A 15623-nucleotide genomic window follows, 5' to 3' on the forward strand; every position below is an offset into this window, starting at 1 on the left:
TAAATAGTTCCTTAGCCTTGTGGACCTGGGTATGTAAGGTGTGGGTACAAACAGTTCCTTACCCTTGGGGACCAGGGTATGTAAGGTGTGGGTACGGGGACCTGGGTTTGTAAGGTGTGGGTACAAATAGTTCCTTAGCCTTGTGGACCTGGGTATGTAAGGTGCGGGTATAAATAGTTCCTTAGCCTTGTGGACCTGGGTATGTAAGGTGTGGGTATAAATAGTTCCTTACCCTTTGGGACCAGGGTATGTAAGGTGTGGGTACAAACAGTCCCTTACCCTTGGGTACCTAGGTATGTAAGGTGTGGGTACAAACAGTTCCTTACCCTGGGACCACGGTATGTAAGGTGTGGGTACAAAAAGTTCCTTACCCTTGTGGACCTGGGTATGTAAGGTGTGGGTACAAACAGTTCCTTACCCTTGGGGACCTGGGTATGTAAGGTGTGGGTACAAACAGTTCCTTACCCTTGTGGACCTGGGTATGTAAGGTGTGGGTACAAACAGTTCCTAACCCTTTGGGACCTGGGTATGTAAGGTGTGGGTACAAACAGTTCCTTACCCTTGTGGACCTGGGTATGTAAGGTGTGGATACAAATAGTTCCTAACCCTTTGGGACCTGGGTATGTAAGGTGTGGGTACAAATAGTTCCTTACCCTTGTGGACCTGGGTATGTAAGGTGTGGGTACAAACAGTTCCTTACCCTTGGGTACCTGGGTATGTAAGGTGTGGGTACAAATAGTTCCTTACCCTTTGGGACCTGGGTATGTAAGGTGTGGGTACAAACAGTCCCTTACCCTTGGGTACCTGGGTATGTAAGGTGTGGGTACAAACAGTTCCTTACCCTGGGACCAGGGTATGTAAGGTGTGGGTACAAATAGTTCCTAACCCATTGGGACCTGGGTATGTAAGGTGTGGGTACAAATAGTTCCTTACCCTTGTGGACCTGGGTATGTAAGGTGTGGGTACAAATAGTTCCTTACTCTTGTGGACCTGGGTATGTAAGGTGTGGGTACAAATAGTTCCTTACCCTTTGGGACCAGGGTATGTAAGGTGTGGGTACAAACAGTCCCTTACCCTTGGGTACCTGGGTATGTAAGGTGTGGGTACAAACAGTTCCTTACCCTGGGACCACGGTATGTAATGTGTGGGTACAAACAGTTCCTAACCCTTTGGGACCTGGGTATGTAAGGTGTGGGTACAAATAGTTCCTTACCCTTGTGGACCTGGGTATGTAAGGTGTGGGTACAAACAGTTCCTTACCCTTGTTGACCTGGGTATGTAAGGTGTGGGTACAAATAGTTCCTTACCCTTTGGGACCAGGGTATGTAAGGTGTGGGTACAAACAGTCCCTTACCCTTGGGTACCTGGGTATGTAAGGTGTGGGTACGGGGACCTAGGTATGTAAGGTGTGGGTACAAACAGTTCCTTACCCTTTGGGACCTGGGTATGTAAGGTGTGGGTACAAACAGGGGACCTGGGTATGTAAGGTGTGGGTACAAATAGTTCCTTACCCTTGTGGACCTGGATATGTAAGGTGTGGGTACAAACAGTTCCTTACCCTTGTGGACCTGGGTATGTAAGGTGTGGGTACAAATAGTTCCTAACCCTTTGGGACCTGGGTATGTAAGGTGTGGGTACAAATAGTTCCTTACCCTTGTGGACCTCGGTATGTAAGGTGTGGGTACAAACAGTTCCTTACCCTTGGGTACCTGGGTATGTAAGGTGTGGGTACAAATAGTTCCTTACCCTTTGGGACCAGGGTATGTAAGGTGTGGGTACAAACAGTCCCTTACCCTTGGGTACCTGGGTATGTAAGGTGTGGGTACAAACAGTTCCTTACCCTGGGACCAGGGTATGTAAGGTGTGGGTACAAACAGTTCCTTACCCTTGTGGACCTGGGTATGTAAGGTGTGGGTACGGGGACCTAGGTATGTAAGGTGTGGGTACAAACAGTTCCTTACCCTTGGGGACATGGGTATGTAAGGTGTGGGTACAAATAGTTCCTAACCCTTTGGGACCAGGGTATGTAAGGTGTGGGTACAAATAGTTCCTTACCCTTGGGGACCTAGGTATGTAAGGTGTGGGTACAAACAGTTCCTAACCCTTGGGTACCTGGATATGTAAGGTGTGGGTACAGACAGTTCCTAACACTTGGGTACCTGGATATGTAAGGTGTGGGTACAGACAGTTCCTAACCCTTGGGTACCTGGGTATGTAAGGTGTGGGTACAAACAGTTCCTTACCCTTGGGTACCTGGGTATGTAAGATGTGGGTACAAACAGTTTCTTACCCTTGTGGACCTGGGTTTATAAGGTGTGGGTACAAACAGTTCCTAACCCTTGGGGACCAGGGTATGTAAGGTGTGGGTACAAATAGTTCCTTACCCTTGGGGACCTAGGTATGTAAGGTGTGGGTACAAACAGTTCCTAACCCTTGGGTACCTGGATATGTAAGGTGTGGGTACAGACAGTTCCTAACCCTTGGGTACCTGGATATGTAAGGTGTGGGTACAGACATTCCTAACCCTTGGGTACCTGGGTATGTAAGGTGTGGGTACAAACAGTTCCTTACCCTTGGGTACCTGGGTATGTAAGATGTGGGTACAAACAGTTCCTAACCCTTGGGTACCTGGGTATGTAAGGTGTGGGTATAAACAGTTTCTTACCCTTGTGGACCTGGGTTTATAAGGTGTGGGTACAAACAGTTCCTAACCCTTGGGGACCAGGGTATGTAAGGTGTGGGTACAAACAGTTCCTAACCCTTGGGGACCAGGGTATGTAAGGTGTGGGTACGGGGACCTGGGTTTGTAAGGTGTGGGTACAAACAGTTCCTAACCCTTGGGTACCTGGGTATGTAAGGTGTGGGTACAAACAGTTCCTAACCCTTGGGTACCTGGGTATGTAAGGTGTGGGTACAAACAGTTCCTAACCCTTGGGTACCTGGGTATGTAAGGTGTGGGTATAAACAGTTTCTTACCCTTGTGGACCTGGGTTTATAAGGTGTGGGTACAAACAGATCCTAACCCTTGGGGACCAGGGTATGTAAGGTGTGGGTACAAACAGTTCCTTACCCTTGTTGACCTGGGTATGTAAGGTGTGGGTACAAACAGTTCCTTACCCTTGGGGACCAGGGTATGTAAGGTGTGGGTACAAACAGTTCCTTACCCTGGGACCACGGTATGTAAGGTGTGGGTACAAACAGTTCCTTACCCTTGTGGACCTGGGTTTGTAAGGTGTGGGTACAAACAGTTCCTAACCCTTGGGGACCTGGGTTTGTCAGGTGTGGGTACAAAGAGTCCCTTACCCTTGTTGACCTGGGTATGTAAGGTGTGGGTACAAACAGTTCCTTACCCTTGGGGACCAGGGTATGTAAGGTGTGGGTACAAACAGTTCCTTACCCTGGGACCACGGTATGTAAGGTGTGGGTACAAACAGTTCCTTACCCTTGTGGACCTGGGTTTGTAAGGTGTGGGTACAAACAGTTCCTAACCCTTGGGGACCTGGGTTTGTCAGGTGTGGGTACAAAGAGTCCCTTACCCTTGTTGACCTGGGTATGTAAGGTGTGGGTACAAACAGTTCCTTACCCTTGGGGACCAGGGTATGTAAGGTGTGGGTACGGGGACCTGGGTTTGTAAGGTGTGGGTACAAACAGTTCCTAACCCTTGGGGACCTGGGTTTGTAAGGTGTGGGTACAAACAGTTCCTAACCCTTGGGTACCTGGGTATGTAAGGTGTGGGTACAAACAGTTCCTTACCCTTGTGGACCTGGGTATGTAAGGTGTGGGTACGGGGACCTGGGTTTGTAAGGTGTGGGTACAAACAGTTCCTGCATTTACACAGGTGCATGGGTGAAAGTTTGATATGGAATTAGGCAAAGAACTGAAATGAAATACACTGTCTTTCAGTCGTAATTCTACTGGGTTTTGTTTACCTTTTATGTACATGGCTGCCAGAAAACAAAAACAAAACACAAGCAATAACTACTGCGCAGGTTATACTAGTTTGTCACTGACACCTTTATTTATTATTTTAAATACATTTACTGATATACATGTACAAATTCAAAGTGCTAGTTTTATTTTATTCTATTTTACAGTCATGTTCTTATGATGTTGTACGTGTAAAGTTATAGCTTCAGTGACATTGCAACAGTCGTAAATTTTCCGTAACCCACCTCAGTTCTATTGATGTTATATCAATGTGGAATGAGTACACATCTATTGAGGTTTATCTATAAACATTGTTGACAGGACTTGTTACCCTTAAGGATATAAAACAATATTTGTATCAATTTAATACAAATGTATGGATTTTGAGTTATGTGTATGAGATAGGGTGTGTATCCAGGTATATGCTGTAATTCAATGACGAATGTTTCACATTATAGTTTTATTTTACATTTGTAATTCTGTCTACTTATATAAAAGATATCATTACTGTATAAAAGTATAACATGTGTTTATTTACTACTTATCGTTACTATATGTGTTTATTTATTACTTACTCATTACTGTCATGCTATGAGACAGATATCCGGTAAAAATAGGATCAATCTTTGATGTAAATTGTCTCTGTTCACAGAAACACGGCCAAGTCAAACCATCAGATAAGTTGGATATTTTATTTGGTCCCATCGACTTCCACTTATCTGTGCTTTACTGTGCTTGTCGCTCTGGGCATTAGGAATATACAGTGTGACTACAAATTGTTTCTTACCCTGGAGATTTGGGGGGTGTAACAGGCATGTGGAATTTGAAGACCAGCTCTGGCTGGAAGTTATCTTGATGGCAGTGGATACCATCACAGTCATCTCGGGTATCCTTGGAAGGGGTGAGATGCATGCTCTGAAGATCAGGGTCCAATATATATAGGTCCTCAGAAGAAATGTCAGTAATGTAGTGCAGGTGCTCTTGTGTTCTATCTATGCGGAAAAACCTCTCTGCTGTTGTGGCTGAATCAGAAACAATTGCTTAATACTTAATGGTTTGTAAATAAGATCTTGATTCGACAGGCCAGTAAGACACCTTCTTTGTTAAATATTGATTCAACATGCCAATAAGACATTTTTTTGTTTGTGAGTAAGATCTTGATTCAACAGGCCAGTAAGACATTTTTTTGTTTGTTAATAAGATCTTGATTAAGACAGGTCAGTAAGACACTTTCTTTATTTGTAAGATCTTGATTAAGACAGGCCAGTAAGACACTTTCTTTATTTGTAAGATCTTGATTAAGACAGGCCAGTAAGACACTTTCTTTATTTGTAAGATCTTGATTAAGACAGGCCAGTAAGACACTTTCTTTGTTTGTAAGATCTTGATTAAGACAGGCCAGTAAGACACTTTCTTTGTTTGTAAGATCTTGATTAAGACAGGCCAGTAAGACACTTTCTTTATTTGTAAGATCTTGATTAAGACAGGCCAGTAAGACACTTTCTTTATTTGTAAGATCTTGATTAAGACAGGCCAGTAAGACACTTTCTTTGTTTGTAAATAAGATCTTGATTCGATAGGCAAGTAAGATCTTGATTTGACAAGCTAATACAATATATGTACAACAAGTGAATAAAATAGTTTTTGTTAATACAATTTTTGACATGATAAGCTAATATGACATTCATTTGACAGTTACTTACAATCTAGGAAACACCATCTCTGTGTGAGTTTCTGAGAGCTCTCGGTCAGGTCATCCTGAAAATATGTAGTAAGTCAGCTCCTTTTATCTTCTCTTTAAAGTCACAATGTTTTAATGATATTAGAAATAGACATTAGATATAAGCATCAGTCCTGCTATACAGGGCTGAGATCCATTGTTCCTACAAAATTGATACCTCTTTAACCAAGCATGCATTAGCCTAAATTGGGACAACATCCAGGTATTTCTATAAAATTGGTTCCCTTCCCCTAAGGATGCTTCAGATCAAATTTGGTCAATATCTTGCAATTCATGAAGAACAAGATATATTTTAAAGAAACTGATAGATTTTCAATATTAGGCACCACTCCTGGGTTCCCCAAGGGACCCTGAGACCCATTGTTTATACAAAACCGACTTCCCTTCACTCAAAGATGATTCAGACTTTGGGACCAAGTGGGATAAAAAAGCAGGTCTTTTGTTAGCCTGAGTAAACAATATACAGGTTTGGTGTTTAAATGGTTTCAGGCTTGGTCTCATCATTTTGGCTTTGAGGTCAGAAAAAAAAAATGAAAATAAAAATAAATAAAAAACATGTTTATAGCTGAGAGAGCTTCCTTATCCAACATTGTTCTTTTTACTTACCTGGTCAAGTTTGTCGATGATGATTCGCACTTGTGAAAGGTCGGCGTTGTTGTCTACGACAATGAGGCCGAGTGGTACCGCTGGCAGGAGACATATAACAATAATCTTCAAACAGTAAAACCTTAACCTGGTACATTTACATAGATGATTTCAGGATCTCAGTAAACGTCTCAGTATGTGATATTAGAATCTCAGTGATGTGTGATATAACAGGATCTCTGTGATGTGTGATATAACAGGATCTCTGTGATGTGTGATATAACAGGATCTCTGTGATGTGTGATATAACAGGATCTCAGTGATGTGTGATATAACAGGATCTCTGTGATATGTGATATAACAGGATCTCTGTGATGTGTGATATAACAGGATCTCTGTGATGTGTGATATAACAGGATCTCTGTGATGTGTGATATAACAGGATCTCTGTGATGTGTGATATAACAGGATCTCTGTGATGTGTGATATAACAGGATCTCTGTGATGTGTGATATAACAGGATCTCTGTGAAGTGTGATATAACAGGATCTCTGTGATGTGTGATATAATAGGATCTCTGTGATGTGTGATATAACAGGATCTCTGTGAAGTGTGATATAATAGGATCTCTGTGATGTGTGATATAACAGGATCTCTGTGATGTGTGATATAACAGGATCTCTGTGATGTGTGATAAGATCTCTGTGATGTACTTTTCAAAAGTTTCAAGACAATGTAAAACATAAATATTCTCAGGTGTGTGATATAACAGGATCTCTGTGAAGTGTACATATGTAATGTCACTATATGTGTAATAACAGGATTTCTTTATATGATAAAGCAAAGTGTGATAAACAATTCATTTTTATTCATTCTCTGTCTGTGTATATAATTTTCTGTGATGTGTGATTAAATCCTTAACACTATAAATCCATTAATGTGTTTATGTGTGACAAACACATGTGTGATATAACGATCCTTGAAGCATATCAGGATCTCTGTCAACAGATTCACACATTATGTTGTCACGGCTTTGTGTGATAATAACTCTCTTGTGTTTACATGTGTGAGAGACTGTAATATATAACAGGATCTCTGTGATGTGTGATATAACAGGATCTCTGTGATGTGTGATAAAATAGGATCCAAAAATGTGTATATAAAGGCAGTCTGTGAAGTGTGATATAAAGATCTCTTGATGTGTGATATAACAGGATCTCTGTGATGTGTGATATAACAGGATCTCTGTGATGTGTGATATAACAGGATCTCTGTGAAGTGTGATATAACAGGATCTCTGTGATGTGTGATATAACAAGATATCTGTGATGTGTGATATAATAGGATCTCTGTGATGTGTGATATAACAGGATCTCTGTGAAGTGTGATATAATAGCATCTCTGTGAAGTGTGATATAACAGGATCTCTGTGATGTGTGATAAGATCTCCGTAATGTGTGATATAACAGGATCTCAGTAATGTGTGATATAACAGGATCTCAGTAATGTGTGATATAACAGGATCTCTGTGAAGTGTGATATAACAGGATCTCTGTGAAGTGTGATATGATAGCATCTCTGTGAAGTGTGATATAACAGGATCTCTGTGAAGTGTGATATAACAGGATCTCTGTGAAGTGTGATATAACAGGATCTCTGTGATGTGTGATATAACAGGATCTCTGTGATGTATGATATAACAGGATCTCTGTGATGTGTGATATAACAGGATCTCTGTGAAGTGTGATATAACAGAATCTCTGTGAAGTGTGATATAACAGGATCTCTGTGATGTGTGATATAACAGGATCTCTGTGATGTGTGATAAGATCTCTGTGATGTACTTTTCAAGAGTTTCAAGACAAGTAAAACATAAATATTCTCAGGTCCCTACAAGAACAGGCGTACTTTGATCACCTACATATGTAATGTCACTATAGGCTAAAACTGATTTCTTTATATGATAAAGCAAAGATTAAATAATTACATTTTTATTCATTCTCTGTCTTTATCAGTTAATTTTCTGATCTCGGATTAAATCCTTAACACTATAAATCCATTAATATGTTTATATTGACACAAACACAAGTTATGCTAACGTCCTTGAGCATTCATTATACCGTCAACAGATTCACACATTATTTGTCACGGCTTTGTGACAGATAATAACTCTCTTGTTTTACAGGAGAGACGTAATATTATAGCTCTAGAGCAACTTATCACCACCACCAAGAAAATCAAATTTAGAAAAATATCCAAAAATGTTAGTAAAGGCAGTTGGAGATTTAAAGATGTCTTATGTGTCAGAGTAGATGACTGTTAGTGCACCAAAGTGATAAGTTACAGTTACTAATGAATTGGGTGAATGTCAGGGACAATATACTCATACACAGCTCACTTTTATGGTTTGTTTGGGAATTAACACCATGGAAAGATTTCAGTAATTTAGTGAAACTCAGGGCCAAAACCATTAAAACTACTGATGCTTTTATCATAAAGTTGGTATATAAAACAGATCAAGTTTCCATCAAACCAAATAAAATAACATTTCTCCTCCAATACTATAGATGATTTTAAAACCAGTTAAAATGTATGAGTGTTAAAACAATAGCGACCTGACATCATTGATCTGGTAATGGCACTTTATAAATAGCATGCTTCCCAAACCAAAAATGAAAGCTGTTGTCTGAATATATAATAGTCATTGTTCTATTGTATAATCACCATGCCAATATATACTCATAACCTAGTGGTGTCTAACCTAAAGACCCTTATATGGTCAATACCTACTGATGTCTGATCACAAGACCCTTATATGGTCATTAACTACTGCCAACTGATCACAAGTCCCTTATATGGTCAATACCTACTGATGTCTGATCACAAGACCCTTATATGGTCATTAACTACTGATGTCTGATCGCAAGACCCTTATATGGTCATTAACTACTGCCAACTGATCACAAGGCCCTTATATGGTCATTAACTACTGCCAACTGATCACAAGGCCCTTATATGGTCATTAACTACTGCCTACTGATCACAAGGCCCTTATATGGTCATTAACTACTGTCAACTGATCACAAGGCCCTTATATGGTCAATACCTACTGACGTCTGATCACAAGTCTCTTATATGGTCATTAACTACTGCCAACTGATCACAAGGCCCTTATATGGTCATTAACTACTGCCAACTGATCACAGACCCTTATATCGTCAATACCTACTGACATCTGATCACAAGTCCCTAATATGGCCATTAACTACTGCCAACTGATCACAAGGCCCTTATATGGTCATTAACTACTGTCAACTGATCACAAGGCCCTTATATCGTCAATACCTACTGACATCTGATCACAAGTCCCTAATATGGCCATTAACTACTGCCAACTGATCACAAGGCCCTTATATGGTCATTAACTACTGCCAACTGATCACAAGGCCCTTATATGGTCATTAACTACTGCCAACTGATCACAAGGCCCTTATATCGTCAATACCTACTGACATCTGATCACAAGTCCCTAATATGGCCATTAACTACTGCCAACTGATCACAAGGCCCTTATAGGTTCAGTACATACTGTCTGATCACAGGCAACTCTACAGCTGTCTGATCACAAGGCCTTCATATAGTCAACTTTACAGCTGTCTGATCACAGGCCCTTCATATAGTCAACTCTACAGCTGTCTGATCACAGGCCCTTCATATAGTCAACTCTACAGCTGTCTGATCACAGGCCCTTCATATAGTCAACTCTACAGCTGTCTGATCACAGACCCTTCATATAGTCAACTCTACAGCTGTCTGATCACAGGCCCTTCATATAGTCAACTCTACAGCTGTCTGATCACAGGCCCTTCATATAGTCAACTCTACAGCTGTCTGATCACAGGCCCTTCATATAGTCAACTCTACAGCTGTCTGATAATTTTACTTTCAATCTTCAATGTTTTCTCATCCCAAAACCCTAATATGGAACACATGGTATCAAGTAATAAGATAGCCGAGATTAAATCAAAACCTGCAGGTTGTCTGATTCCACATGCATAAAAAAATTTACTTCAGTCTTTTCAAATTCAATTTCACCTAATAAAGTTAAAATCAATTACTTTCATAACAACGTAATTTGGAAGTAAATTGAAACTTTATAACTGTATCTAATAATTTGATATGGTGATCAGCAGGTTTTAATCAGATAACCTATGTTTTGAGTATATAGAGTGTTACCATGGTGATCAGCAGGTTTTAATCAGATAACCTATGTTTTGTGTATATAGAGTGTTACCATGGTGATCAGCAGGTTTTAATCAGATAACCTATGTTTTGAGTATATAAAGTGTTACCATGGTGAACAGCAGGTTTAATCAGATGACCTATGTTTAGAGTATATAGTGTTACCATGGTGACCAGCAGGTAAGTAAGAAATGTTATGTTTGAGTATATATAGTGTTACCATGGTGACCAGCAGGTAAGTAAGAAATGTTATGTTTGAGTATATATAGTGTTACCAAGGTGATCAGCAGGTAAGTAAGAAATGCATACACAGATCATCACCATAGTGACCAGTTGGTAAGTATATTAGCTGTGATCGTATATATATATATATATATATCCAAAGACCACATAGACCATTACCATGGTGACTAGCAAGTTAGTTTGTATATATATAAAGACCGTCACCATAGTAACTAGCAGGTTAGTTTGTATATATACATAAAGACCGTCTCCATGGTGACTAGCAAGTTAGTAAGATTTGCAGTGTGTATATACATAGATGTGATGCCAAGGCCACTGTTAATTCATGCAAGCTGTGATTACATGATGAGTTTTGATGGACTTACAAGCTCCACGCAGTTTGTCTTTATCATAGTTTAAATTCTCATAGTCAGCCATACTGATTCGGGACACTTGAATACGAAGCCTCTCGGGCAAAGATGGAGGACTGAAAAAAGCCAAGTCAGGACTATATATGGAGTGATACAGGCCCATGTAGCAGACATGGGCAGCCCCTAGAGACACAGTCGGAAAGTGTCAGTTATATCTGTATATGTAGATCTAAAACCAATCACTGACCAGTGAATTTACAAGATTTCTTTCATGATCTGTAATCAATTCATCTTTATTACTTAAGTTAAAAGTAAATAATCAATAAATTGTACATCAGATCAGTATCAGCTTTCATAAAGGATCCAAATCAGATCTGTAGATTTTATATACATATATCACTGACAGCATCTCCTTCACTACAGTACCTCATAGGAAATACACATTGACCTCAGTCAGGTATTCCCCGAGGTGTGTCACAGAGACTGTCATGTCTGCCCATCTTACATATACACAAAATGTAACAATCTATATATATATATCAACATATTGTAAACAAGAGGCCAAAAGAACCTGTATGGTTACCTGTTCTGCAGATCATACAGAGACAATTTCATCGCCAGAGCTTTCATACCATACCCATTACCAGTATATCTAGTGCAGACTTTTGGCAGTCCTTCATCACCAAAACCAACTGCCTTGTACCATAAGCCCACAGGTTATTCAAAAGTTGTTTAAAGATTTAACAAACCTGACCCATGTGACCTTGACAATAGGTAAAGATCATTTATATGAACAAGGAATCTTTAAGACAGCGTGCTACAGGCCCACTATCCTTACTCTGGGGCTCTTGGTAATTGAGAAGTCATTTTAAGGGAAAAGTTGATGCCAGACAGATACCATGCAATGGCATAAGTTCCTTGTCCCTTAAGTATGTGCACTAAAAATCTTTAGTGTTCAACAGATCAAATCAATTTATGTTCTAATCCATCATTTACCTCTAGATTCCACAGAATACAAATGCATTTATAAACCACATTATACAACCTCTCATTGTATGTTTTATACCTCCAACAGGACTGTACCTCCCACAGACTGGTACAGACCGGTACCTCCCACAGACTGTTACCTTCCACAGACTGGTACAGACCGGTACCTCCCACAGACCCGTATCTCCCACAAACCTGTACCTTCCACAGACCCCTACCTCCCACAGACCGGTATCTCCCACAAACTGGTACCTCCCACAGACCGGTATCTCCCACAGACTGGTATCTCCCACAGACAAGAACCTCCCACAGACCGGTACCTCCCACAGACTGGTTCCTCCCACAGACTGGTATCTCCTACAGACTGGTATCTCCCACAGACCACTACCTCCCACAGACTGGTATCTCCCACAGACCGGTACCTCCCACAGACTGGTATCTCCCACAGACTGGTTCCTCCCACAGACCGGTATCTCCCACAGACCGGTACCTCCCACAGACTGGTATCTCCCACAGACCGGTACAGACCGGTTCCTCCCACAGACTGGTACATCCCACAGAACGGTATCTCCTACAGACCAGTACCTCCCACAGACCGGTACCTCCCACAGACTGGTTCCTCCCACAGACCGGTATCTCCCACAGATCGGTACCTCCCACAGACTGGTATCTCCTACAGACAAGAACCTCCCACAGACCGGTATCTCCCACAGACCGGTATCTCCCACGGACCACTACCTCCCACAGACTGGTATCTCCCACAGACCAGTACCTCCCACAGACTGGTATCTCCCACAGACCAGTACCTCCCACAGACAGGTATCTCCCACAGACCGGTACAGACCGGTTCCTCCCACAGACTGGTACATCCCACAGAACGGTATCTCCTACAGACCAGTACCTCAAACAGACCTATACCTCACACAGACTGGTACAGACCACTACCTCCCATAGACCGGTATCTCCCACAGACCGATACCGACCGGTTCCTCCCACAGACTGGTACATCCCACAGAACGGTACCTACAGACCAGTACCTCAAACAGACCTGTACCTCACACAGACAGGTACAGACCACTACCTCCCATAGACCGGTATCTCCCACAGACCAGTACCTCCCACAGGTCGGTACCTCCCACAGAATGGTATTTCCCACAAACTGGTACCTCCCACAGACTGGTATCTCCCACACAGAGATACAGACCGGTACCTCCTATAGACCAGGACCTCCCACAGACCTGTACCTCCAACAGACCGGTAACTAGCACAGACCTGTACCTCCAACAGACCGGTATCTCCCACAGACCTGTACCTCCCACAGACTGGTATCTCCCACAGACCGGTATCTCCCACAGACCTGTACCTCCAACAGACCGGTATCTCCCACAAACCGGTACCTCCCACAGACAGGTATCTCCCACAGACAGGTACAGACCGGTACCTCCCATAGACCAGTAACTCCCACAGACCGGTACCTCCAACAGACCGGTATCTCCCACAAACCGGTACCTCCCACAGACTGGTATCTCCCACAAACCGGTACCTCCCACAGACCGGTATCTCCCACAGACTGGTATCTCCAACAGACAAGAACCTCCCACAGACCGGTATCTCCCACAGACCGGTATCTCCCACAGACCTGTACCTCCCACAGACTGGTATCTCCCACAGACCGCTATCTCCCACAGACCGGTATCTCCCAGAGACTGGTATCTCCCAGAGACTGGTACAGACTAGTTCATCCGACAGAACGGTACCTCCCACAGACCAGTACCTCCCACAGACCGGTACAGACTGGTCCCTTCCACAGACTAGTACATCCCACAGAACGCTACCTCCCAAAGACCAGTACCTCAAACAGACCTGTACCTCACACAGATTGGTACAGACCACTACCTCCCATAGACCAGTATCTCCCACAGACCAGTACCTCCCACAGGTCGGTACCTCCCACAGAGTGGTATTTCCAACAGACTGGTACAGACCGGTACCTCCCACTGACCGGCACAGACCGGTACCTCCCACTGATTGGCACAGACCGGTACCTCCCACTGACCATTATTTTCCTACCCTGCTAGGACACTTTTAGACTCTTCATCTTGATTTTCGGTAATGTTGACTCTGATAGTTCAAACCCTAATTTATTTTCACAAGCACAACTTTGTAGAATTCAAACAGCTTCAACAATATTTAATTTTCTTCCAACTGACCGAAGGTGTACCATTTCACCAAATAATAAGGTAAATAAGTTGTTATTTTTTATTTTATGAAAATCTGTTTGTAGCAGACGACGTCAGCCATATTGGATTTGGACGGTCAGTTATGGCATAATACTGTTGTGTACAATCTTTACAAAACATTATGTTATTGTTTAAATGACATGAATTATATGCGTACAAACTGTACATCATTTTAACTGAAGTCACATCTGTAACATTGAGCCTTACTCATTAGCGATGGGCATGGATCCTCGTCTCTTTGGTTTCATCACCATGTTGGCTTGGTTACGTAGAGTGATGTGGATTGTGGATGGGCCGAGACGGCAAGGCTCACCATCCAACTGCATGGGGATGGGTTTGAATGTTTTGAGCTTCACCTCATGACACTGTATTAGTCGCTCACCATGGCCCCCCATGTATAGTGTTGCCTGTAAAACAATATATGTAATTATATTAAGGATAGACACCAAAAAGTAGATAAATGTTTTTAGCAACAATGATCTAGAAAAAAACTAAATTATTACAGAACTTGTGACAGGAAATATGTAAAATTTTATCAATTTCGTACATTTTAGCTCATCATCACTCTCTGACAAATTAGCATAATGAAATGTGTGACCCTGGGGCTATGGAATTCACTGATTTGGTAAAACACCTTAAGATGCTTCCATCCATGAGAGCATTTGATTCTACCATATCTGGGTGTCAGAAGAAGATTTTTGAAATCTGAATCAATTATACTCTTTTCGCCCTGCCCCTCAGGTCCTTGTGGATTGGGAACTGTCTAATTCACTAATTTGGTTAATCTTAGGCCAGGGAAAGTGTCTGCAAAATTTCATAGATAGCGGTTCAAGAGTTTTTGAGAATTCTTTTTTAATTGTCTGCTGATGCACAACGCCAGACAAAGATGATCATAATTGGTCACATTATGTCTTTGTCTCAGGTGACCTACAAGCACAGATTGCTGGTATGACAGCCCACAAAAGGCATCTCCAGATGTATAAAAACCTATAGCCAGCTGTATGATAGAACATACAGAAACAAAGTCAGAAATTGTACATAGCACAATGACATTGAAATGGAATTATATTCATCGTGAAAAGCTCTTAAATGAGATAACAATATTTAAAAATTTTAACAAACCATCCACACATACAACATTCACAAATCCATCCATCTACACACAACATTCACAAATCCATCCACACACACAACATTCACAAATCCATCCATCCACACACACAACATTCACAAATCCATCCACACACACAACATTCACAAATCCATCCATCCACACACAACATTCACAAATCCATCCACACACAACAT

The 15623-nt window shown here is 41.7% G+C and overlaps 1 protein-coding gene across 1 annotated transcript in view; it reads right to left on the reverse strand.

Moving 5' to 3' along the window:
- Positions 1 to 15623, reverse strand: part of LOC132545356 (diacylglycerol kinase iota-like) — a 108687-nt gene that overhangs the window by 26151 nt on the left and 66913 nt on the right. The window contains exons 17-21 of the mRNA XM_060209038.1: positions 14523 to 14722; positions 11104 to 11225; positions 6275 to 6354; positions 5631 to 5685; positions 4715 to 4949 (exon numbers count right to left, since the gene is read on the reverse strand). Coding sequence (XP_060065021.1) covers positions 4715 to 4949; positions 5631 to 5685; positions 6275 to 6354; positions 11104 to 11225; positions 14523 to 14722 — 692 coding nt within the window. The remainder of the gene's footprint in view (positions 1 to 4714; positions 4950 to 5630; positions 5686 to 6274; positions 6355 to 11103; positions 11226 to 14522; positions 14723 to 15623) is intronic.

The sequence above is a fragment of the Ylistrum balloti genome, unplaced genomic scaffold, assembly GCF_031769215.1.
Source record: "Ylistrum balloti isolate Yb309-2 unplaced genomic scaffold, AGI_CSIRO_Ybal_v1 Utg369596, whole genome shotgun sequence".
Classification (NCBI taxonomy): Eukaryota; Metazoa; Mollusca; class Bivalvia; order Pectinida; family Pectinidae; genus Ylistrum; species Ylistrum balloti.